The following is a 25,115-nucleotide window of genomic DNA, read 5'->3' on the forward strand; positions in this document are numbered from 1 at the left end:
ATCAGTCTTATTAGCCATCCCAGCAAAGTCCTACTGAAAATAATACTAAATAGGTTAAAACCCCAAGCTGAACTGATTATAGCTGAAGAACAGGCTGGATTTAGAGCAGGGCGGAGCACCACAGAACAGATTTTCAACTTGAGAATCATTTGTGAGAGACATCTGCAGCATCAACAACACCTTTACCATGTGTTTGTAGACTTTGAGAAAGCCTTTGACCGGGTATGGCATGCTGCACTGTGGGCAACCATGAGGAAATACAACATCAGTCCTAACCTTGTCAGAGTCATTCAACATCTGTACAATAAAGCTACCAGCGCAGTTCTCTACAACGGCGCTATCGGAGACTGGTTCAGGACAACAATTGGAGTGCGCCAAGGATGCCTTCTCTCTCCCATTCTCTTCAACATCTTTCTGGAGCGTATCATGACGGATGCCCTAGCAGATCATGAAGGAACTGTCAGCATTGGAGGCAGACCAATCACCAACCTCCGTTTTGCAGATGATATCGATGGGCTAGCTGGAGAAGAAAGAGAACTTGCCAGTCTAGTTGAAAGGCTTGATACCACCTCCCGAGCCTACGGAATGGAAATCCATGCTGAAAAGACCAAAATGATGACCAACAACAAAAATGGCATCCGCTCAGACATCAAAGTCAATGGACAGGCACTGGACACGGTGTCAAGCTTCAAGTACCTCGGTGCAATCGTGTCCGATGAAGGATCCAAACGGGAAGTCCTTGCCAGGAGTGCTCAAACAACTGCTGCCCTGGCAAAACTCAAACCCATATGGAAAGACACAAACATCAGTCTGGCATCAAAGGTGAGATTACAGCGCTCACTTGTAATGTCGATCTTCCTTTACGCCTGTGAAACATGGACCCTTACAGCAGAGCTGCAGAAAAGAATTCAGAACATGGAGATGAGATGCTACAGAAGACTCATGGGTATCTCCTACACCCAACATGTCACAAACGAAGAAGTCCGGCAAAAGATCAGCCAAGCCATCGGCCCACATGATGACCTGCTCACCACGGTCATAAAGCGGAAACTGAGGTGGTACGGACACATCACCAGATCCTCAGGCCTTGCAAAAACAATCCTGCAAGGCACCGTACAAGGTGGCAGGAGACGAGGGAGACAAAAGAAAAGATGGGAAGATAACATCGGAGAATGGACTCACCTGAAACTCACCGAGGCAATGAGAGCTGCTGAGGACAGAGAGGGATGGAGAGAGCTGGTCAACAGATCGTCTGTGGTGCCCCAACGACCCTTTGGGGTTATGGGATAGGTTAGGTTAGGTTAGGATTATGGGTCTACTGAAAATGTGACCAAATCTGCTGGGTCAAAAGTACAGCAATGTTAATATTTGGTTACATGTCCCTTGGCAAGTTTCACTGCAATAAGGCACTTTTAGTAGCCATCCACAAGCTTCTGGTTGAATTTTTGACCACTCCTCTTGACAAAATTGGTGGGAATTGTGGCCAAACAGCTCAATTTTTGTTTCATCTGACATCACATGGACAAATGTAAGACCTTCTGGAGGAATGTTCTGTGGTCAGATGAAACAAAAATTGAGCTGTTTGGCCACAATACCCAGCAATATTATATCAGGGGCGGTATGGCGTAGTGCAGGGGTCACCAACGCGGTGCCCGCGGGCACCAGGTAGCCCGTACGGACCAGATGAGTAGCCCGCGGGCCTTTTCTAAAAATAGCTCAAATAGCAGCACTTACCAGTGAGCTGCCTCTATTTTTTAAATTTTATTTATTTACTAGCAAGCGGGTCTCGCTTTGCTCGACATTTTTAATTCTAAGAGAGACAAAACTCAAATAGAATTTGAAAATCCAAGAAAATATTTTAAAGACTTGGTCTTCACCTGTTTAAATAAATTCATTAATTTTTTTACTTTGCTTCTTATAACTTTCAGAAAGACAATTTTAGAGAAAAAAAATACAACCTTTTTACCTTTTAAATTCCTTCCTCTTCTTTACTGACAATTTAAATCAATGTTCAAGTAAATTTATTTTTTTTATTGTAAAGAATAATAAATACATTTTAATTTAATTCTTCATTTTAGCTTCTGTTTTGTGAAATATTTCTTCAAACTTATTATGATTAAAATTCAAAAAAATTATTCTGGCAAATCTAGAAAATCTGCAGAATCAAATTTAAATCTTATTTCAAAGTCTATTGAATTTATTTTAAAATTTTTGCTCTGGAAAATCTAGAAGAAATAATGATTTGTCTTTGTTAGAAATATAGCTTGGTCCAATTTGTTATATATTCTAACAAAGTGTAGATTGGATTTTAACCTATTTAAAACATGTCATCAAAATTCTAAAATTAATCTTAATCAGGAAAAATTACTAATGATGTTCCATAAAAAGATTCGATTTAGCTAGTTTTTCTCTTCTTTTTTTCGGTTGAATTTTGAATTTTAAAGAGTCGAAATTGAAGACAAACTATGTTTCAAAATTGAATTGTCATTTTTTTCGTGTTTTCTCCTCTTTTAAACCATTCAATTAAGTGTAAATATCATTAATTATTAATGATAACATAGAGTTAAAGGTAAATTGAGCAAATTGGCTATTTCTGGCAATTTATTTAAGTGTGTATCAATCTGGTAGCCCTTCGCATTAATCAGTACCCAAGAAGTAGCTCTTGGTTTCAAAAAGGTTGGTGACCCCTGGCGTAGTGGGTAGAGCGGCCGTGCCAGAAACCTGAGGGTTGCAGGTTCGCTCTCCGCCTCTTGACATCCAAATCGCTACCGTTGTGTCCTTGGGCAGGACACTTCACCCTTTCCCCCGGTGCCGCTCACACTGGTGAATGAATGATGAATGAGTGATAGGTGGTGGTCGGAGGGGCCGTAGGCTCAAACTGGCAGCCGCGCTTCCGTCAGTCTACCCCAGGGCAGCTGTGGCTACAAATGTAGCTTACCCCCACCAGGTGTGAATGAATGATGGGTTCCCACTTCTCTGTGAGCGCTTTGAGTATCTATTATATACAATATATAAAATCTAATCCATTATTATTGTTATTATTATATGTTTGGAGGAGAAAAAGTGAGGCCTTTAATCCCAGGAACGCCATTCCTACCGTCAAGCATGGTGGTGGTAGTATTATGATATGGGCCTGTTTTGCTGCCAATGGAACTGGTGCTTTAAATGGGACAATGAAAAAGTAGGATTACCGCCAAATTCTTCAGGACAACCTAAAATCATCAGCCCGGAGGTTGGGTCTTGGGCGCAGTTGAGTGTTCCAACAGGACAATTACCCCAAACACACGTCAAAAGTGGTAAAGGAATGGCTAAATCAGACTAGAATTAAGGTTTTAGAATGGCTTTCCCAAAGTCCTGAAGAAACAAGTCCATGTCAGAAAACCAACACATTTAGCTGAACTGCACTAATTTTGTCAAAAATTCAACCAGAAGCTTGTGGATGGCTACCAAAAGCGCCTTATTGCAGTGAAACTTGCCAAGGGACATGTCACCAAATATTAACATTGCTGTATGTATACTTTTGACCCAGCAGATTTGGTCACATTTTCAGTAGACCCATAATAAATTCATAAATTGAACCAAACTTCATGATTGTTTTTTGTGACCCACAAATATGTGTTCCAATCACTCTATCACAGGGGTCACCAACCTTTTTGAAACCAAGGGCTACTTCTTGGGTACTGATTAATGCGAAGGGCTACCAGTTTGATACACACTTAAATAAATTGCCAGAAGTAGCCAATTTGCTCAATTTACCTTTAACTCTGTTATTATTAATAATTAATGATATTTATCTTTGTAGAAACACTGATCATCTTAATGATTTCTCACAATAAATATATATAGAAACAGATAAATATCAATATGCAACACTTTATTTTTATATTTTTTCTAAGTGCACATTTTTCAAATTGAACATTTTCAAATGATCACTTCTAAGACAGTCTTGTGAAATCACAATATCCCATTTTAACTAGCTAGCCACTAACATTTTTTAACAAATCATGAATTACTTTGCATCATGTTTGTACAAATAATAACTCATGTAAAATACAAAAGTAAACTCTCAAATTTTTAAATCATGCCACACTTTGAACTGGACACCAAATCTGTTATCTGTTTCTTTGTCAGTTAGTGGGAAGCCTGGCATTGCATGCTGTTAACTAGTGTGTTGTACTCTGGTGTGTAACTTGACACTGCAACTCTGAGTGAGTCTTGCAGATGTGCATCAGTGAGGCGTGTTCTGTGTTTGTTCTTGATGGAGTTTATGTCAGAAAAGGCTGATTCACAAAGATAAGATTTTTCCTCATTGTTTGCGGAACCTTCTTAATCTTTTGGACATATTTTCACAGCAATCTGGCCTTAAGCTTAATTATGATAAATGTAAAATGTTAAGAATCGGAAATCTAAAGGGAACGTCCTTTCGAATGGAATGCAAAGTGCCTGTTTTGTGGACAGATGGACCAGTTAACATACTTGGTGTTGTTGTCCCAGAAAATCTGGAAGATCTAGGCTCAGTAAATTATGATAATCGACTAAGAAAGCTGGACAAAATTATGCAATTATGGAAAGGGAAATCCCTAACCTTGTATGGTAAAATGTCTATTGCCAACTCGTTAATTATTCCTCAGTTTATTTATTAGTTTTTGTCATTACCAGCTCTATCACAAAACTTTTTTAAGATTTATGAGCGGAGGGTCTTCGATTTTGTCTGGAACGGCAAACCAGAAAAGATTAAAAGAAAGGTTTTGTACAAAGAGTATGAATATGGGGGCCTGAAACTTCTCAACCTTGAAGCTATGTGTCTGTCTTTAAAAGCATCAATTGTTCCAAAGATGTATTTAAACATTGAGTGGTACACAAATGTCCTGTTGGACAAAAAACATGTACTGTATCAAAAGAAATTGTATCCTTTTTTACAAGTGATCCCCTCCCAGAGAGTCTGCTGGGAAACATGGCGGGGTTCATAAAGGAAATAATCCACTCATAGTGGTGTTTTCAATTTTATGTGCCAGAAAAAAGAGACGATATTTTGCAGCAGTTAATATGGATGAACTCTAATATTGTAATAGATGGAAAGCCTTTCTTTTGGAAAAATATGTTTGAAAGAGGAATCATTTTTGTAAGAGGAATCATTTTTGTCAATGATATTATCAATGAGAATGGTAAAATTAAGAAGTATGATGAATTTAGAGCTATGTATGGTGATGCTTGCTCAAGCTTTTCATTTTATTAACTAACTGGAGTAATTGGGAAAAGATGGAAACAAATAATTAATTATGGAACTACTAAATTATTAGTTTGTAAACCTCTAATAAGAAATTATAGTTGGCAAAAAGGAACTAAAATAAATAGAAAAATATATAATTTTTATTTAATAAAGAAATCTTTGAAGGCTGCCAAATGGAAAATGGGAGGACTTTTTTGACTGCCCGTTGCCATGGGATGCCATATTCAAACTAATCTATAAAACCACTATCGATGTGCAAAATCGTTATTTTCAAATTAAAATTATTTATAACTTCTTACCCACAGGGAAAATGTTAAAATTATGGAATATGACAGAGTCAGATGATTGCCGATTTTGTTGTCAGGAGCCTGAATCCACCCTGCATTTGTTTAGGTATTGTCATATTGTGTCTTTGTTTTGGGTGGAAGTTGAAAAAATGTGTTTAAGGATTGGTGTGTTTATGAAGCCTAATGTGGTTTCTGTTATTTTAGGAGAGTTCATTGACAATCATGATTTAGTCAATTTAATTATAGTACTCGGTAAAATGTTTATTTTTAAGGCCAAAAACAGATATTCACTTACTATTACTTTCTTTAAAACATTTATTCAGTATTTTCTAATTTTAGAAAGTTACATGGTTGAAAACGATAATGATGCCAAAAAACATTAAAAAAAAGATGAGAAGTCCTCAAAGGCTTATTTTGAAAGTATAATTATGTTTATAGATTATATGATATCTGTTGTTGTGTTCCCTAATTTGAGTGACCTGGACATAATCTGGACTGTACATAAATGCTTATTTTGAAAATGTAATTTTGTTTATAAATTATATGCAATCTGTTGTGTTCCCTAATTTTTTTCTGTGTACATGAATGAAGGTGTGTGTTGCTGAGTCCGACTTGGACATTATCTGGACTGGGCCTGGTTAAAAAAAACCTTTAAACAAATCTAATTTCATTGACAACCTGGTCTGTTGAAGATAAGGCCCTTTTTTAAAAATAAAATAAAATAAGATAAATAAATAAAAAACATTTTCTTGAAAAAAAAAAGAAAGTAAAACAATATAAAAATAATTACATAAAAAATGGTAATTAATGAAAATGTTAGTGGACCAGCAGCCTATACAATCATGTGTGCTTCAGGGACTGTGTCCCTTGCAGATGTGTTGTCTATGTTGTGGGAACCAGAATATTGGTAGCAGAAAGAAATAACCCCTTTTGTGTGAGTGGGTGTGGATGAGTGTGCATGGGGGAGGTTGTTTGGGTTGATGCACTGATTGAAAGTGTATCTTGTGTTTTTTCTATGTAGATTTAATTTAAAAAAAAAAAAAAAAAAAATATTTTTTTTTAAATTTTTTTTTTTTTTTTTTTTTTTTTTTTTAGAACAGGCCCGCGGGCGACTCATCTGGTCCTTACGGGCGACCTGGTGCCCGCGGGCACCGCGTTGGTGACCCCTGCTCTATCACATAAAAATAAGAGATGTAGAAAGTATTGGAAACTCAAGACAGCCATGACATTATGTTCTTTACAAGTGTATGTAAACTTTTCATCTCGACTGTACACTGTGGTGGCCTCTGCAGTGTTCCACGGGGTGGGGGGGAGCATGGCCAGAGACAGGAGCAGACCCAACAAAGCAACCAAGAGAGCCGACTCCACCCTCGGCCGCCCACTAACTCTCGGCCAGTGTCCAGTCTGCATGGATGAGCGAGGATGCGTCTAAGGAGACCGAGGTGTCCGATACCTGCTCATTCAGCCAAGACACTGTGAAGCTCGTCCGTCCAGGCGCTTAGCGCTAGCTCCGCATTCCTGTCTCTTCATCCACATTTCCTCCTTTTTGGGAAAGTTCTTAATGGGGTTTTATGCTGTTTCGGGGGTCATCCTGCTGTTTTGTGTAAAACAGACGTACGGTACATCCTCAAAAACAGCTACATTTGATATTTGATTTTTGGACATATTCAGCGTTTTTGACAGGTGTGTCCTCGTGACTCATAACCGCACTCATTCCCAAATCCTCCTCAGACTAGGATTTGTTCTGCCAGAAATATCTGGCGCCTTTTCCTACCTGGGGAAAAAGTGATACATTCAAATAAATCAGCGTTATCTTCTGTTTTCTTCCCCCCCGTCAACCTGAGTTGAGGGGTGCAGTCAATAAGTTGACCGTGTGCAGCTCACATGTCACATGATAAACACAACCTGGTCGTTTTTATTACTCGACCAGGTAGGTGCTTCTGATGTTATTCTGGTCAAACAATCATGTCTATGGAGTATTTACGAATTGATGTAAACACATCAACACACTGGCCTCTCTCATCTGTCATTTTTTTTTTTTGAATGAACTTCTGAACTGTACTGTTCCAAAAACTGATAATATAACAATGTAAGGAGGGTCTTTCCTTTTTTTCAGTGTACACGCGCACCCTTTACTTATATTTTCCTTTCACCCAACTGTGACCTGAAGCATGCTCAACTCTACATTCCTGAAGAAAGCCGCCGTGCTATTGTCATTTTTAAGAGAACACACGGATGAAGGGATCATGCCTGTGTTCAGAGTACAAAATCAAGGCCTTAACTATCTGGCTTTCAAAAAAACAAAGCAAACGATGCCGACAAAGGAAAAGATCAATAGTAAATGCAGGAGAAGAAGAAAGAACAAGGTACTGTACTTGGAGTCACAATAACAGAGTAGCCGACTGGACATGAAGCAATTATACAAGCATTTGGGCTATTTGGTATAATATAGTTGACCTCTTATTAGTTGAGTTTTAGAAACAATTGTTCCAATAGTATAGCAAGGTGGTCCTATAGGTTCAAATCTGGGCGTTGTTTTGGACTCTGACCTTAGTTTTATACCACATGTAAAGAATTTAACAAAAATAGGTTCTTAGCCAGAGTTCGCCCGATTCTCTCTCAGGGCAACACGGAGACGCTAATGCAGGCTTTTATTACAAGTCATTTAGATTATTGTAACGCCCTGCTTTCTGGTCTTCTTAAAAAGGTTATTGCACCTTTACAATTACTCCAAAATTCAGCGGCACGTGTCCTGACGAAGACCAGAAGGCGGGCTCACATTACACCAGTTTTAAAATCTCTGCATTGGCTCCCCGTGTGTTTCAGGATAAATTTTAAGTTTCTTCTTATGGTTTATACATGTTTTTATGGTATTTGGTCTTCTTATCTTTCATATTGGCTTTTACCCTATGAACCTTCCCGGGCCCTGAGATCCTCAGGCACTCATCTCCTAATTATTCCCAAAGTAGTCAGGACACAAACTCACGGGATGGCATCTTTCCACCATTATGGCCCCCGTCTATGAAACAGCTTGCCGGAGGACCTTAGGGCTGTGGAGAACGTTCATGTTTTTAAGAGCAGGCTTAAGATCCACCTTTTTGATTTGGCTTTTACCTGATATTAATTATTTTATTGAAGTAATTTGTATTTACATCTGTATCCTATTAGTTATGCAAGATTTTATTTAGTTATATTTATATATTTATTTACTGTATATATATATATTTTTGTATTTTTGTAAAAATTTTTATTCTCTATTAATCTTCATTTGTCCTACTTGTATTTTATTCTTTATCTCTACTCATGGTTCTTACTATTTTACAAGTTTTATTATTTTTATTTTCCAACGTTCCTTAGATGAGCCATCTGCCTCAGGGGCTATCGGCAGTGCTTGTGGGGGCGCTTTTTTGTCAGTGTCCTGGTGGCCATGGTCTGATGACCTCCTGGTGCAGATGGCTCCTGTGATAGTGTTTACTCACATGTCTCCTCTGTACTCAGCCATGCAATCATTGTTCCATATAGTTGCATATTTGTGTGTATGTTGTGTGTATGTGTGTGTGTTTGTGTTTGGTATCTGTGTCCATGCGTACGTATGTGATAATGGGGGATATGGGTCACCGGGGTATTGTTTTTAACTTTGTACAGCACTTTGCGTTGCATGTATGAAAAGCGCTTCATAAATAAAGCTTGATTTGATTTGAGCTTTAAATCTCGGACATCTCTGTGTGGAATTTGCATGTTTTTCTCCGCGGTCCAAAAACATTCATGCAAGGCTATTAAGAGACTCTAAATTAGGAGGGCACAAATATTATGATGTTGTAATCCAATTATATTTATTTACTGTATATTGTGTATTAAAAGAAGACAAGCACAACATCAAACTAACCTAATTTCCGGACCATAAGCCGCAACATTTTATAACCTGCACTTTAGACAATATTGCGGCTGTCACGACTTGGTCCTTGGGTTTTATTTTTCCGGAAGGCAACGGAAAGTTGGCGCGTGCAAGGCGTGTATGTGAGTACATATTTTATTTTAACACTAACAAACTACAAAAAAAGGAAGCAAAAAAAAGGAAGCAAACAAAAGGCGCGCACAATGGCGGAAGTACTAAACTTGGCTATAAACACAAAACTTGCACAAAGGCAGAAACTATGAACAATGAAACAAAAAACACTAACTGTGGCATTAATAAACAAAAATTACTTGGCATGGAACTGAGAACAAGGCATGAAGCAGAGTGATGAAAAAGTGTGCAGAGCATAAATGTGATGTCGCCAGGCCGACTAACAGAAAACAATGGACTTAAATAACACAGACATGATTAACAACAGGTGTGTGACTCAAAATGTGAAACAGTTGCGTGACATGACAGGTGAAAACTAATGGGTGACCATGGAAACCAAACAAAACAAGGAAGTGAAACCAGGAACTAAAAAAGAGTCCAAAAACCAAGCAAAACATGGCCAAACAAAAACATGATTAACACAGACATGACAGCGGCAAACTTATAGACATATCCGTGTTCACGAGATCTATTTGCCGCCAATAAATGAAGCCTCGTCACATTACACCAATTAAATGGCCAAACTGGTCTTGGTGGATCAATGAAATTGTTCACATTAAATCAAACGCACTCACACAGTCATTCATTCAGCCTTTTAGCGCATGAAGGTGGCCAAGCTGGTGCTGGAGTCACAAAAACACATTGTGACAGCAATAGGTGGAAAAAGGATTGCCTTTGATAGATGTCCTCACAAATATTGATATGAATACAAAGCAGTATATGCCTTGGCGAAAAAGTGAATTTTGTATTTTTGCATTGTTGAAATAAAAATGTTATATATGTATATACTGTATATATGTGTATGTATGTATGTGTATATATATATATATATATGTATATACTGTATATATGTGTATGTATGTATGTGTATATGTATATACTGTATATATGTGTATGTATGTATGTGTATATATATATATATATGTATATACTGTATATATGTGTATGTATGTATGTGTATATATATATATAATACCTGGGATTTATATAGCGCTTTTCTAAATACCCAAAGTCGCTTTACACGTGTGGGGGGGGGGGGGGGGGGGGGATTAAAACAACTTTATTAGGAAAAGAAACTAAGAAAAGAAAAAAAAATATATATATATATAATTGTATAATAATAATAATAATAATAATAATAAAGAAACACCAAGGGCAGGGTCAGTTTGGAAAGGCTAATGTGAAGAGGTAAGTTTTTAGGGTGGTTTTGAAGGTAGGGAGGGAGGGGGCTTCTCTGATGTGCCTGGGGAGGGATATATATATATATATATGTATATGTATATGTTTATGTTTATGTATGTATGTATGTGTATATATATATATATATATTATATATATATATATATATATATATATATATATATATATATATATATATATATATATATATATATATATATATATATATATATATATATATATATATATGTTTATGTATGTATGTATGTATTAGGGATGTGCGTATCGGTCCTGTGGTATCGATATATCGATACTCACACGCTACTCATTTGGCATCACTTTTCTGAAAAAAGTATCGATATAAACCAAAAAAAGGCGTGTGGGGGGTGCAAGCATCACTTTCAGATGTTTTTGATGACTTACTTAACTTACTATGTGCTGGGACACCCCTGTACCTGGCAGAGTATAGAGCTGGCCCAGTCACGTGACAGGAGACAGCGAATGAGCGTCGTCAACGTGCAACACACACACACACACAGCCAGCCGACAGCGATGCAGCCAGGCATATCCAGTGTTGTCCAATTGTTGACTTAAATCAGGCATTGTTTTTTTTTTTTTTAGTAATGTTTACTGAATATTTTTGTTTAAATGATTATCCTAAATTCAAATAATTTCCACAGAGGGGAATTTACTGTTAGTTGAAAATTGCTTGCGTATTTAAAACCAGATAAGAAAGAGATACAATTTGGAGATTCTTCATCTTTGCATTACAGTTTTATTTTTTTCCAAGAAAATCTTGAATATATGATTGGTTTTAATCTGTAACATGATTTCGAAAACATTATCTATTTCATATTTCATTAATTGCTAATTATATCACAAACTTTAAAAAATAACTGCAGCTTCTTGCAATTCGGATTTGACTGTTAATTGGAAAGCCCTAATATTTAATTATTATTATACTATATATAATATTTAATTTATTTTTCATATTTATGTTATTTATTTTAATTTTACTTTTATTATATATTGACCATAATAAATGTGGTATAAATGGTCTGTATTTGTCTTGTGATTTGTCTTAAATAATAACAATAGTAATAATATTTTTGACTGACAAAAAATTGCCAATAAGAAATTATTGGTATCGGTATCGGTATCGATGAAAATGCAAGAAAAAGTATCGGTATCGTATCGAATCCTAAAAGTGTGGTATCGCCCATCCCTAGTATGTATACACTACCGTTCAAAAGTTTGGGGTCACATTGAAATGTCCTTATTTTTGAAGGAAAAGCACTGTACTTTTCAATGAAGATAACTGTAAACTAGTCTTAACTTTAAAGAAATACACTCTATACATTGCTAATGTGGTAAATGACTATTCTAGCTGCAAATGTCTTGTTTTTGGTGCAATATCTATATAGGTGTACAGAGGGCCATTTCCAGCAACTATCACTCCAGTCTTCTAATGGTACAATGTGTTTGCTCATTGGCTCAGAAGGCTAATTGATGATTAGAAAACCCTTGTGCAATCATGTTCACACATCTGAAAACAGTTTAGCTTGTTACAGAAGCTACAAAACCGACCTTCCTTTGAGCAGATTGAGTTTCTGGAGCATCACATTTGTGGGGTCAATTAAACGCTCAAAATGGCCAGAAAAAGAGAACTTTCATCTGAAACTCGACAGTCTATTCTTGTTCTTAGAAATGAAGGCTATTCCACAAAATTGTTTGGGTGACCCCAAACTTTTGAACAGTAGTATATATATATATATATATATATATATATATATATATATATATATATATATATATATATATATATATATATATATATATATATATATATATATATATATATATATATATATATATATATATATATATATATATATATATATATATATGCTTCCGGGTGCCTGTCTTGGTTGGGGCCTGCTGGGTCTAGTCCCAGCAGATTTGGTAACATTTTCAGTAGACCCATAATAAATTCATAAAAGAGCCAAACGTTATGAATGTTTTTTGTGACCACCAAGTATGTGCTCCAATCACTCTATCACAAAAAAATACGAGTTGTAGAAATTATTGGAAACTCAAGACAGCCATGACATTATGTTCTTTACAAGTGTTTGTAAACTTTTGACCGCGACTGTATACTCTATATAATACTAACTTCTTAAAGTCTGCCTTTTTTGCGTCTTGAGCACAATAGTGCAGCTTCCCTCCCATGCAGAAGTAAAACAATAAAAATACAAAGATGGTGTTGATGTACAGTAGATGCACTGCACGGCTGCTTCTAAAATGCCCATAAAAAGTGGTACATGTCTCCTGCTTTTTTGAATATATAGCAAAACACCAGAGGTAGGAGCTGAACATGGATGTGATGTAAATGAGTGTCTCCGTAGTGATGCACCGTATAGTACACGCAAAATTCTCATTTAAATAAGGCGGTCTGTGCCACTTTTTGATTGCACACGCAGTCTTAGTGGATCACACGCCCACTAATAGTACACGCTATTCCATAGGGTGCACACGTTGTTTAGCTCGTGGTATTTGGATCTTAGTAAATCAAGCCCCTTCTGTATTATGTTTTTGCAAGAGTTTTTCTGTCCGTCTGTTTGTTGGTTAACAAATATCTTCAAAGGTTATGGGCGGATTTTGTGTAATCTTTTAAGAAATGAGATAAATTACAGATGATTACATTTGGGGATCACTATCCGGATTCAGGATTTTTGAGAGTCTGCACCCTCCAGGGACTTTTCTAGTTTCTTATTTATCTGCTACTCAGTGGTCTAGTGGTTAGAGTGTCCGACCTGAGATCGGTAGGTTGTGAGTCCAAACCGAGTCATACCAAAGACTATAAAAATGGGACACATTACCTCCCTGCTTGGCACTCAGCATCAAGGGTTGGAATTGGGGGTTAAATCACCAAAAATGCTCCCCTCACCTCCCTTGGGGTGTTCAAGGGTGATGGGTCAAATGCAGAGAATAATTTTGCCACACCTAGTGTGTGTGTGACTATCATTGGTACTTTAAGTTTAACTCGGCAAGGCTGCATTGGAACTGGGGGCTCAAACCTACAACCTTTTGGTTAGAACCTGAGCACTCTTTTCCACATATGATTTAATGTGATCATTCCGACTGACCTGGATTGTAACTCGCCGCCTTGGAAGTTAGCCTTGGCTAGGAGACCCATGTATGCAATGTTTTATGAGAAAACATTTTTATTGTGGAAAGCCAGGGGATTTACGGACTTACCCCTGAAGAGCTTCGGACGTAGGGCACACAGAAACAATAAACTGGTGATATTGACAGTGCAGGAGCTGCAGGTATAAGCCTGTTGAAATGAATATGATCGAGACTGAGTTTTAGTAGTTGCACACACATCACGTGAGGACAGTTGTGTAGCTACTGATGTTTTCTTATCTCTACAAAGATAGCTGTGATGAACACGACACTCAAGTGTTGAGTCACCTTTTCCACTATACGTCTGCCAGATCTTGCAAGAAAAAACAAGTCCAAAACAGACATAGCAGCAACCTACCGCATTGTGTAAAAAAATATAGATGTATATATTATTGCACTTTGCGTAGGCAACAGCAAATTTAATGCAACAATTTTAAATAACTATAACATCAACAGCGTTGCTAGGTGCTAAACATACAAGCTAACCATAGCAAACCATAATAAAACTTACTGTGATATTTCCACTCTCGCTGGGATGCCCACCGACGGGACACTAACATAATTCCGTTTAGATGAAGATTTAATTGCAATCCTCACGAAGGGTTTAAAAAAAGTTGCAGCAACAAGCATCTTTTTCACCATCTCGGGGGATGTGAGAGTCGACCAGCCTGTCGGTCCATGGCCACATTTGTCTACTACCAGGTGAAAGATTCATGAATTATAATCGAAAATTAACTTTTAAGCAAGTTTGGGACGAAGCAGAAGCAGCCGCCGGCTCAGTGTCTCAACAATAGCAGCGTAAGCTAGCATTAGCTTACTGCTATCAATGTGCCATGTCTGCGTTGGCAATAATAATAACAATATCATTCATAATTGGTTAATGTTTCAGGTCACGACATGTAAATGGAATATTGTTGGCGGTTTATGGATGTTTTTAGAGGGTATAATCAGCACAACAGAGGACCCTCCATCTGTTGACTCAATTGTTAGCTATATTTTATTTTAAAATGTTGTTTGTTTTTAAATCTCTTATTTAAAGTTAAAGTTAAAGTACTAATGATAGTCACACACACACTAGGTGTGGTGAAATTAACCTCTGCATTTGACCCATCCCCTTGTTCACTCCCTGGGAGGTGAGGGGAGCAGTGAGCAGCCGCGCCCGGGAATCATTTTGGTGTTTTAACCCCCCAATTCCAACCCTTGATGCTGAGTGCCAAGCAGGGAGGTAATGGGTCACTCTAACCACAAGGCCAGCGGAATAGCGCCACAAAATATGTCAGACCTTTTAAAAATGTACACCCCCACAAGGTCCCTGAGGTCAGCTGATCGGTTTCTTCTTGACGTCCCAAAAATCCACAGGGGATTGTGCATTTTCTGCTGTGGCTCCAAAACTTTGGAACAATATCCCTCTTGCTATTCAGATGTCTACCTCTTTAATGAGTTATAAATCACGTCTTAAAACCTATTTTTATTGTTTGTCTTTTAAACCAGCATGAGAGTTGTGTGATTCTAGTCTATTTTCTTTTCTTTTATGTATTTTTTATTTTTACAGTTAAATGTTTCATTTTATTGACTTTCCTTGTATGTATGTTTTAACTCCTGTGCAAACTTTGTGAAACTTTTATAGTTTTTTTTAAATGTGCTTTATAAATAAAGTGGATTGGATTGGATATTTATTTACGATTACGAATGTATTAAAAAAGCCAAGCATAAGCGTTCTTGTCTTGCATAAGGATTGTAAATGACAAACAGCACATCAATTTCCAATTTTAGCATATTTCCACTATTGATAGTATGGTCAGAGTGCAGAAGCGTTACTAGAGTGACGTGGAATCTACGGAAATGGCAGAAGATATTCGGAGCCGAATATTCAAAGTGGCCGACTGAATTTGTGACATTTTGTGAGGTTTAGATGGTATTTTTACATACTTTGCGGATTGTAAATACAATTGTATATAATTTAATGGATACAATGAAACACAATTTAGCATATGAAGTCAACTTGTTTTCCCACTCTCCCGTTCGACTCACCTGCTATTGTCATCTGGCTTGTGTTTTTTGTCCTTTTATTTAATTTTTTTGTACATTTTCATGACATAGTGCTTCACTTTTTCCACATTTTGTTATGTTACAGCAGAGGTGTCATACTCATTTTAGCTCAGCGGCCGCATGGAGGAAAATCTATTCCTGGTAAAGCACATTCTGAAAATGTACACATTACAAATATTCCTCTTGGCAAAACACTTCACGTTCGTTGACAACATCTGAGGAAATATTTGGTGCAGTTTCAAAAACACAATGGAGAACACTATGAACTTAAGACTTTGCCTCAGTGTTTTTACAAAGCCATTAAAGTCTAAGCACTTCCTGTTTAACATTGTCATGTTGGCGGTTCAGTAAAGACATGTTTGGGAAAGCAACAGAGTGTTTCTTCAAACCGGTGACATCAATTGGTGACATCCACAACTGCCACATAACATTCATTTATCATCATTCAAATATTACAATTATAATATCATTAAAACAATTGTCAAAATAACACCATAATAGCCGAACTAAAGGGAACATACAAAGTTTGTACATTAAAGCATAAAATAAAATAGAACAAACATCAAATGTAGAACCACACATTTTTACAATGGAGTTCAGAGTGCACATCGTGCCTTCAGTAAATTGCACACTACAAAGATGATGGTCATGTTGACTTAAGTCTTTGCATAATTTACAATAAAAAAAGGTATTGTGCGTCGCTATAGCGTTATTAGTCTGCCGCCAGCCACAACAGGAGCAGCTGATTGCTTGCACCTACGCTGATTAGAGTAGCAGCAGCCAATCCAGATGGCGCTTAAAGTCAGCCGATACGTCATCTTTAAACAGTGGGACGTGTGAAGTGGGTTACACTGGAATTGCTATTGCGATATCCAGTGGACACATTTAGAACAGAAGTTTCTTGCATTAAGAAATTGCAGCTCACTTAGAAAAATCATTTTGCGGGCCGGATTGAACCTGTTCGTGGTTCTGATATGGCCTGCAGGCCATATGTTTGAGACCCCTGTGTTACAGTTTTATTCTAAATTGGAATAAATTATTTTTTGTCTTTAAAATTCTACAGACAATACCGCATAATGATAATGTGAAATGGTGTTCTAAAAAAACATTTCAAATTTATAAAAAATTAAAAAACACGTACATAAGTACACACAGCCTTTGCTCAATACTTTGTTGATGCACCTTTGGCAGCAATCACAGCCTCAAGTCTTTTTTAATACGATGCCACAAGCTTGGCACACCTATCTTTGGGCAGTTTTGCCCATTCCTCTTTACAATACCTCCATCAAGCTCCATCAGGTTGGATGGGAAGTGTTTTTATCCAGGAGTCTCTGTACATTGCTGCATTTAGTCTAGTCAGGGAGGTGATCAAAACCTCTTGGTAAAAAGTTTGCCAAAATGCAACTGAAGGACTTTTAAACCTCGAGACACAAAATGATCTGCTGTGATGAGACAAAAATTAAACTCTTTGGCGTGAATACCAGATGTTTGGAGGAAACCAGGCACCGCTCATCACCGGGCCAATACCATCCCTACAGTGAAGCATGGTGGTGGCAGCATCATGCTGCGGGGATGTTTTTCAGCCGCAGGAACTGGGAGACGAGTTAGGATGAAGGGAAAGATGAATGCAGCAATGAACAGAGACAACCTGGATGAAAACCAACGCTTCCCATTCAATCTAATGGCAAAACTGCCCAAAGATAGGTGTGCCAAGTGTGTGACATCGTATTCAAAAATATTTGAGGCTGTAATTGCTGCAAAAGGTGCATCAACAAAGTATTGAGCAAATGCTGTAAGTACTTGATTTTTTTTTTGTTTTCTATTTTAAATAAATTTGCAAAATGTAAAAAAAAATTTTACTTCACCTCGTCATTATGGGGTAATTTGTGTAGAAGTTTGAGGACAAAAAGGATGTAACATAACAAAATGTGGAAAAAGTGAAGCGCTGTGAATACCTTCCAGATGCACCTTATGGTTCTGCTGTTCATGCATTTTTTCTTGTCAGCTAAAATTCAAGTTGTCATTCCCCTGTGCCTGTCGACAGTTAATGCATGTTGTATGTTTGGAACCAGTTCTCCCATTACATTCTGACCCCAAGCTCGTTGGAAGTTGTCTGATTCAGACACCTGGATTGTGGTCCTCCTCACTCATTTCCCGTCCGTTATTTGCCTTCCTGTCACATACACAAAGCCCCCTTTTTTTATCAGAGGTTTGCAGTACGTGCCAAGTACATCTACAATATCTAGAAATCTGAACAGCAGCCGTTGTCAAAGTCTGATGCTCGTGAATGCAGCAGCTCGAGAACAATGGAGATAAAAAATGTCTGCTATATTGTAAAAGCAAAATGGATCAACTTCCATAGCCTATGGTGAGAAAAGTATTTAAGTAAGTAAAGTAGCAATGATTGTCAGACACACACTAGGTGTGGTGATATTATCTTCTGCATTTGACCCATCACTCTCACCCCCTGGGAGGTGAGGGGAGCATTGAGCAGCAGCGGTGGTCGCCCCCGGGAATCATTTTTGGTGATTTAACCCCCAATTCCAACCCTTGTTGCTGAGTGCCAAGCAGGGAGGTAATGGGTCCCATTTTTATAGTCTTTGGTATGACTCGGCCGGGGTTTGAACTCACGACCTACCGATCTCGGGGCGGACACTCAAACCATTTAGTCCAGAAGAATAAAATAATTGTTTGTCCAATGAGGATATAATATGGGGTGACTATGAAATGTTCAAAAAAAATGTTGGGTTTGTTGCCTATCAACTTTGTTCAACTAAAATAACAGTATTTCATTGGGGCTCTTCTGTTTGTCCTAATATAATCAAACCAATAGCCCACAATTTAAGAACAACAGAATGGGAAATAATGCTTTCAAGATGATGTCTGGCATATTCTAAAATAATATTCATGACTCAACTGGATGAAAACAACCACAACTTGAAAGGCTATCAGTAAAGCGCAGACCTCTTCTGAGTTGGAAAGGTTGGTTCTGTAACATTTTATAACAAAAAAAATGTTTTATTTACTTTGTTACATATCTTTCTGAGAACCGGAATCCTCTACAATGGGCATTTGTTATTGTTTTTGGTTTTTTTAGCTCCGTTTTGTTTTTTAAAGTTGCAAATATTTAAAAACTTCAAAGACCCATATTTGGCAACACAAATAAACAAAGACTGCAGAAGACACTGGTTACATGAAAGTATACATGTTTTCATTATGAAATAGGACTATAAAAGCACACCGAAAGGAGCATCAGTTTTGATACGTGACAAAATCTATGAACATATTGTTTTGCACAGCCAGACTTTGTTTCGTTTTGTTTCTAGAAGCGTGTATAACAGTGCATCGAATATAAATAATCCCGACTGTGTGGTTACAGTTGAGGGAAATTGGAGATACCATGACTTCATGACTTAATGTCAATCATCCATCCCTTCCTCCTTTACCACAGGCCACTTGTTAAGATAGCAACGGGTGTGGAGCGTGCCTTAGGGGACTAAAAGAGGCACTGTGACCAGATCTTCAGTCAATCATAAGGTCTGTCAAGCGGTCACTCGGTTGGCAGCACTGCCAATCTAAGCCAGTAAAAGAAGAACAACTAAAAATGTTGGTTTGGCAATAAAACAAGAATTTAACCTCAGAGTCGCGGAAAACACAGGGGACGGGTCTGAAAGGCACACCCACTAAATTATGCTGGAAAAACATAACTGTTTTGTCATGTTGGATAAGGAGAACAGTGTTGAGTGGTTATTGAGAATTTGAAGCCTTGTGCAGTAAGGAGCTTATTAGAGACTTCTGGAGCGACCGACTGCCAAATCAAACTTGTTTGGCTCCTTAAGGATTCATGAGGTTTTGAAAAAACTTTAAAGGCCTACTGAAACCCACTACTACCAACCACGCAGTCTGATAGTTTATACATCAATGATGAAATCTTAACATTGCAACACATGCCAATACGGCCGGGTTAACTTATAAAGTGCAATTTTAAATTTCCCGGCAAACTTCCGACTGAAAACGTTTCGATATGATGACGTTTGCGCGTGACGTCAACGGTTGACGCGGAAGTATTCCAAGCCCATTGAATCCAATACAAAAAACTCAGTTTTCATCTCAAAATTCCACAGTATTCTAGACATCTGTGTTGGTGAATCTTTTGCAATTTGTTTAATGAACAATGGAGACTGCAAAGAAGAAAGTTGTAGGTGGGATCGGTGTATTAGCGGCGGACTACAGCAACATAACCAGGAGTACTTTGAGGATAGCAGACGCCCTAGCCGAACGACGTCACCTTGACTTCCTCCATCTCCGGTCCGCCAACCGCATCGGTGATCGGGTGAAGTCTTTCGTCGTACCGTCGATCGCTGGAACGCAGGTGAGCACGGGTCGTGATGAGCAGATGAGAGCTGGCGTAGGTGCAGAGCTAATGTTTTTAGCATAGCTCTGTCGAGGTTCCATAGCTAAGTTAGCTTCAATGGCGTCGTTAGTAACAGGATTGCTAAGCTTTGCCAAGCTGGAAAGCATTAACTGTGTATTTACATGTCCAGAGTTTGGTAGTATTGTTGATCTTCTGTCTATCCTTCCAGTCAGGGACTTCTTTGTTTTGTTTCTATATGCAGTAAAGCCCGATGCTATCACGTTAGCTCAGTAGCTAAAGAGCTTCGCCGATGTATTGTCGTGGAGATAAAAGTCACTGTGAATGTCCATTTCGCGTTCTCGACTCTCATTTTCAAGAGGATATAGTATCCGAGGTGGTTTAAAATACAAATCCGTGATCCACAATAGAAACAGGAGAGGGTGTGGAATCCAATGAACCCTTGTACCTAAGTTACGGTCAGAGCGAAAAAAGATACGTTCTGCCTGCACGCTAGTCCTTCACTTTCACGTTCCTCATCCACAAATCTTTCATCCTCGCTCAAATTAATGGGGTAATCGTCGCTTTCTCGGTCCGAATCTCTCCCGCTGCTGGTGTAAACAATAGGAAAATGTGAGCAGTCTTTCCTCACGCTACTTCCGGTAGGGGCAAGGCTTTTTTTTTATCAGAGACCAAAAGTTGCAAACTTTATCGTCGTTGTTCTATACTAAATCCTTTCAGCAAAAATATGTCAATATCGCGAAATGATCAAGTATGACACATAGAATGGATCTGCTATCCCCGTTTAAATAAAAACAATTCATTTCAGTAGGCCTTTAAAAGTCCACTCTGTAATCCATGGCAACACAGCCTGATTATATTTGTGCTCCTGCTGTTGTGATGTGAATGGGGGGTCCTGGTGTAGGACCAAAAACATTGTTTTGTAGGGCTTATACCAAATTGATCACATCGTGCTGAAGACATTTTAAGTAGATTACTTTAGGTAGTTATTAGCCTTCATCATCTCCATTACAACAGAGCTATTCAACAGGCAGCCCAGGTGCCAAATTGGGCCCATACTGAGCTCCGAGCTCAATTCAAAACTTGGGAGACAAACATTTTTGCAGCAAATTCCTAAAAACACAAACATGCTCCTGTTGTCTAGAGGAATTTGGACCACTGTAAAAACATTGGCAGATTCTGGCTTTGACATTTTAACCTTGCTAGCAAACTAAATGTGTTATTTACATACTGTAACTGAGGCATTCGCCTAGCCACCCCTTTAATCCTTTGGCTGTTACACATTTGTTTCATATTGTGATTTATGTAACTAAAGCAGGGATATTCAACTAAATTGTTTAGGGGGCCACACTTCCAGAAAGCTAAGGATCGGGAGGCCGGACGTCTCTCTTTACTATTAGTCTTTAGAAGCAGCGTCCTCTACAGTAGACATTTGATTTTGGTCTGTTTATTTTGTCAGAGTTACAAGAGCGCTCTGCTGTTTTTAAGGACCTTCTGCAAAAATGCTAGTCAATGATCATGTCTATGACAGCCCTTCAGAGTTTTGAAGAATCTGTTGCAAATAACTCATAAGTTTTTGAACTGAACTCGCGAGTCAACAGTTGAATAGGCCAAATAATTAAAAAGAGAGGACCTAAAATGAAACCTTGAGGAACACCACTAGTATAACTTAAGAAGTTGAACAAATGACTACTGACTGCATCTAAAGTAAAGAATCTACAACAACAGCTTACTGTAGTTACTGTAAGGACATTACGAAAAACTTGTGGGAGTAAACTGTAAGAGTAATTTGTTACTCAGCAAAGTACCGGTGACGTTATTTTTCATTTTGTCATTTGATACGCTATTATGTTCGATAACATCTTTAGCGTCAAAGATGTTTATGTTAACTGATTGACAAATAAAAACACTATATACAGTAGTTTAAAACATTTGGCATTTATCTGAACTCAATAGATTGCAGTGTGCCATATGATATGCTGAGAAATAAAAATGTATAAAAAAAAATACATATTCTGTAAAGTAACAATATTAAATATTGAAAGTACCAAACCCAATACGGTACCAAAAATGTAAACTTAGGTAAAAAGACACAAAGGAACATTTGGCCTTTTTAAGTAGTGCTATTCTCTGCACCTGTATACCAAATTACAGCCTGAAAGAATTTAAGATAACACTATTAGCACATTTTGGGCAAATAAATCACATGCATTCAGTAAAACGTTTAAAAACATTCCAACAAAGACAATAAAATTGCATTTGTGTACAAATATTGGTGTCACGGCTGGTTACACCTTATTTTGAGTTTGCTAGTGTTCTCCTGTGTTTAGTGTTTTAGTTCCTGTCCTGCGCACTTATTTTGGTGGCACTTCCTGTTGTGTTGGTGTTTTCCCGTAACCGTTTCACATCTTTCTCTGAGCACTGATCCACACACCTGCTTTCTGTTAGCAATTAGGTCTACTTAAGTTGAGACTGAGCCACCATTCTTTGTCGGGACTTTGTTTACAATGAATAGTCATTCATGTGGATGCTCTTCCCTTCTGCCGTGAGTTTTTGCTGTGTTCCAGCATTCCATTTTGGGGTTTTGCAGCCTGTCATTTTTAGTTTAGTTTTTGCATAGCCTTCCCTATGCTTCGGTGCCTTTCTAAGCGACACTCGTCTTTTGTTTTTCTTTGTCATTACATTTGTTATTTACCTTCACATTGCCTCCTCGGGCTCCTGCATCCTGGGAACACACCACTATCGCTGTCATGCGGCCCGAGCGTCACAATTGGGGTCTTTTCTTAAGCTAATTTGAATAACACAAGCGAGTAATCAACTGTGATTAATCATGATTGGTACAAATTGCAAAATGTGATGAATCTGATTTAAATAAATTGGCTTCATTTGGGCTTAGGTTAGCAGCAGCAGCAAGTGTTATGGCATGTGTTGATGTGAGGTGCGATTAGAGTGGCTTGAGGCAGACGTGGATAAATGATTTTTTACTGGACCAAGTATGCATGTTACATAAACATTCTTGCCTTTAATTTCAATGAGCGAAAACTTTCAGTTTGAGAACGCTACTTTTGAATTTCCCTGACTGCGACTTGTTGCGATTATCGCGGGTCTTGTGTGTCAGCCAGAGCGTGCAGCAAGACGGCGTGAGCAGGGCATGATCCGCCTACCCAACCAATCATCATGAGCGCATTTACAACGGCATCATCATCCCCGCCCCTGCTCTCTCTCCAGGCAGCGGATTTGTGGTCGAAACATAACACCCTGCGCGTCATTCAACCAAACTGTAGTAACGAGCCACTATTTGTGCAACGATGGGAACAGTATTTAATTAGATTAATTGTTACTGAACAAAAATTACGCCATTATACCAACACTGGTTATCGTATTTTCCGGACAATAAGGCGCACTTAAAATCCTTGTTTTTTTTCCCCTCAAAACTCGACAGTGTGCCTTATAACCCGGTGCGCCTAATGTAAGGAATAAGTTTGGTTTTACTCACCCACCTCAAAGTTATTTTATTTGGTACATGGTGTAATGATGAATATGACCAGTAGATGGCAGTCAAACATAAGAGATACAGTAAGTCGAGGCTGTACAACAGGGGTGTCAAACGTACGGCCCGAGGGCCGGATCAGGCCCGCGAACAGGTTTTACACGGCCCGTGGGATGAGTATAAAAATTAACCTGAAATTTGTGAATGAAATAATCAGCTGTTCTAAATATATCGCAATAGCAATTCTTTGTAGATGATGCTAGATATGTACAAAATAAACCACATGATGTTAGTACATCAGTCAAGGAAAATGATCAAATTACATAAATAACATACTGTAATTTGAATTTGATATCATTTTTTTTATCTTGATGGATTAAAATATTAAAGCCAATGAGTTGACTGATAAACATTTTCACATAATTTATTCAGAAAATATAAATAACGACAAATAACGATAGAATACTATTAACCGCAACATGTAAGTGTAAAAAAAATACCATTATGATTTGCACATTTTCAGAATGTGCTTGTTCTATTTTTAAACAAAACAAACAATCTGAAGTGGTCTTTATTTTTAAGTTATTGTGCCATGATTTTACAAGTCCGGCCCACTTGGGAGTACATTTTTCTCCATTTGGCCCCCCATCTAAAATGAGTTTGACACCCCTGCTGTACAATGATGAGTCTCAAGTAAACAACACCCACATTTTAAATGTTCCATTGAAAATATAGAACATTACACACGGTGCTCAAAAATCTTATCAAAATTTTTTAGTACAACTTTGGTAAGCTATGAAGCCGCACCGCTTGATGGATTGTACTGTGCTTCAACATACCGGTATTATTATGGTGTGTGTGTATAAGGTAAGACATATCTGGCGTTTTGTTTCGCAATATTATGCAAAAGCAACTTTTCTTACCTTCTGGTACCTGCTGATCTGTATTTGGCAGAGGTGGGACCAAGTCATTGCTTTGCAAGTCACAAGTAAGTCTCAAGTCTTTGCCCTCAAGTCTCGAGTCAAGTCCCGAGTCAAGACAGGCAAGTCCCGAGTCAAGTCCAAAGTCAGGACTAGAAAGTCTCAAGTCAAGTCCCAAGTCCTGCATTTTGAGTTTCGAGTCCTTTCAAGTCCTTTTAACCACAGACTAATATTTTTTACACAGATTGTGTATGCTTTTAAAACGCTGTATGTATTTATTAAAACAAGTGCATTCGAAATTGCAGGAAAAAAAATGGTGCTGACATTGCAATTCAT

General features: G+C 37.9%; 1 protein-coding gene across 1 annotated transcript in view; it reads left to right on the top strand.

Annotated features, from left to right (window-relative positions):
- Positions 1-22,876: 22,876 nt before the first annotated feature.
- Positions 22,877-25,115, top strand: part of LOC133654214 (probable tubulin polyglutamylase TTLL9) — a 43,668-nt gene continuing 41,429 nt past the window's right edge. Inside the window, exon 1 of the mRNA XM_062054376.1 lies at positions 22,877-22,914. Coding sequence (XP_061910360.1) covers positions 22,877-22,914 — 38 coding nt within the window. The remainder of the gene's footprint in view (positions 22,915-25,115) is intronic.

Source organism: Entelurus aequoreus, linkage group LG07 (assembly GCF_033978785.1).
Source record: "Entelurus aequoreus isolate RoL-2023_Sb linkage group LG07, RoL_Eaeq_v1.1, whole genome shotgun sequence".
In the NCBI taxonomy this organism is placed as follows: Eukaryota; Metazoa; Chordata; class Actinopteri; order Syngnathiformes; family Syngnathidae; genus Entelurus; species Entelurus aequoreus.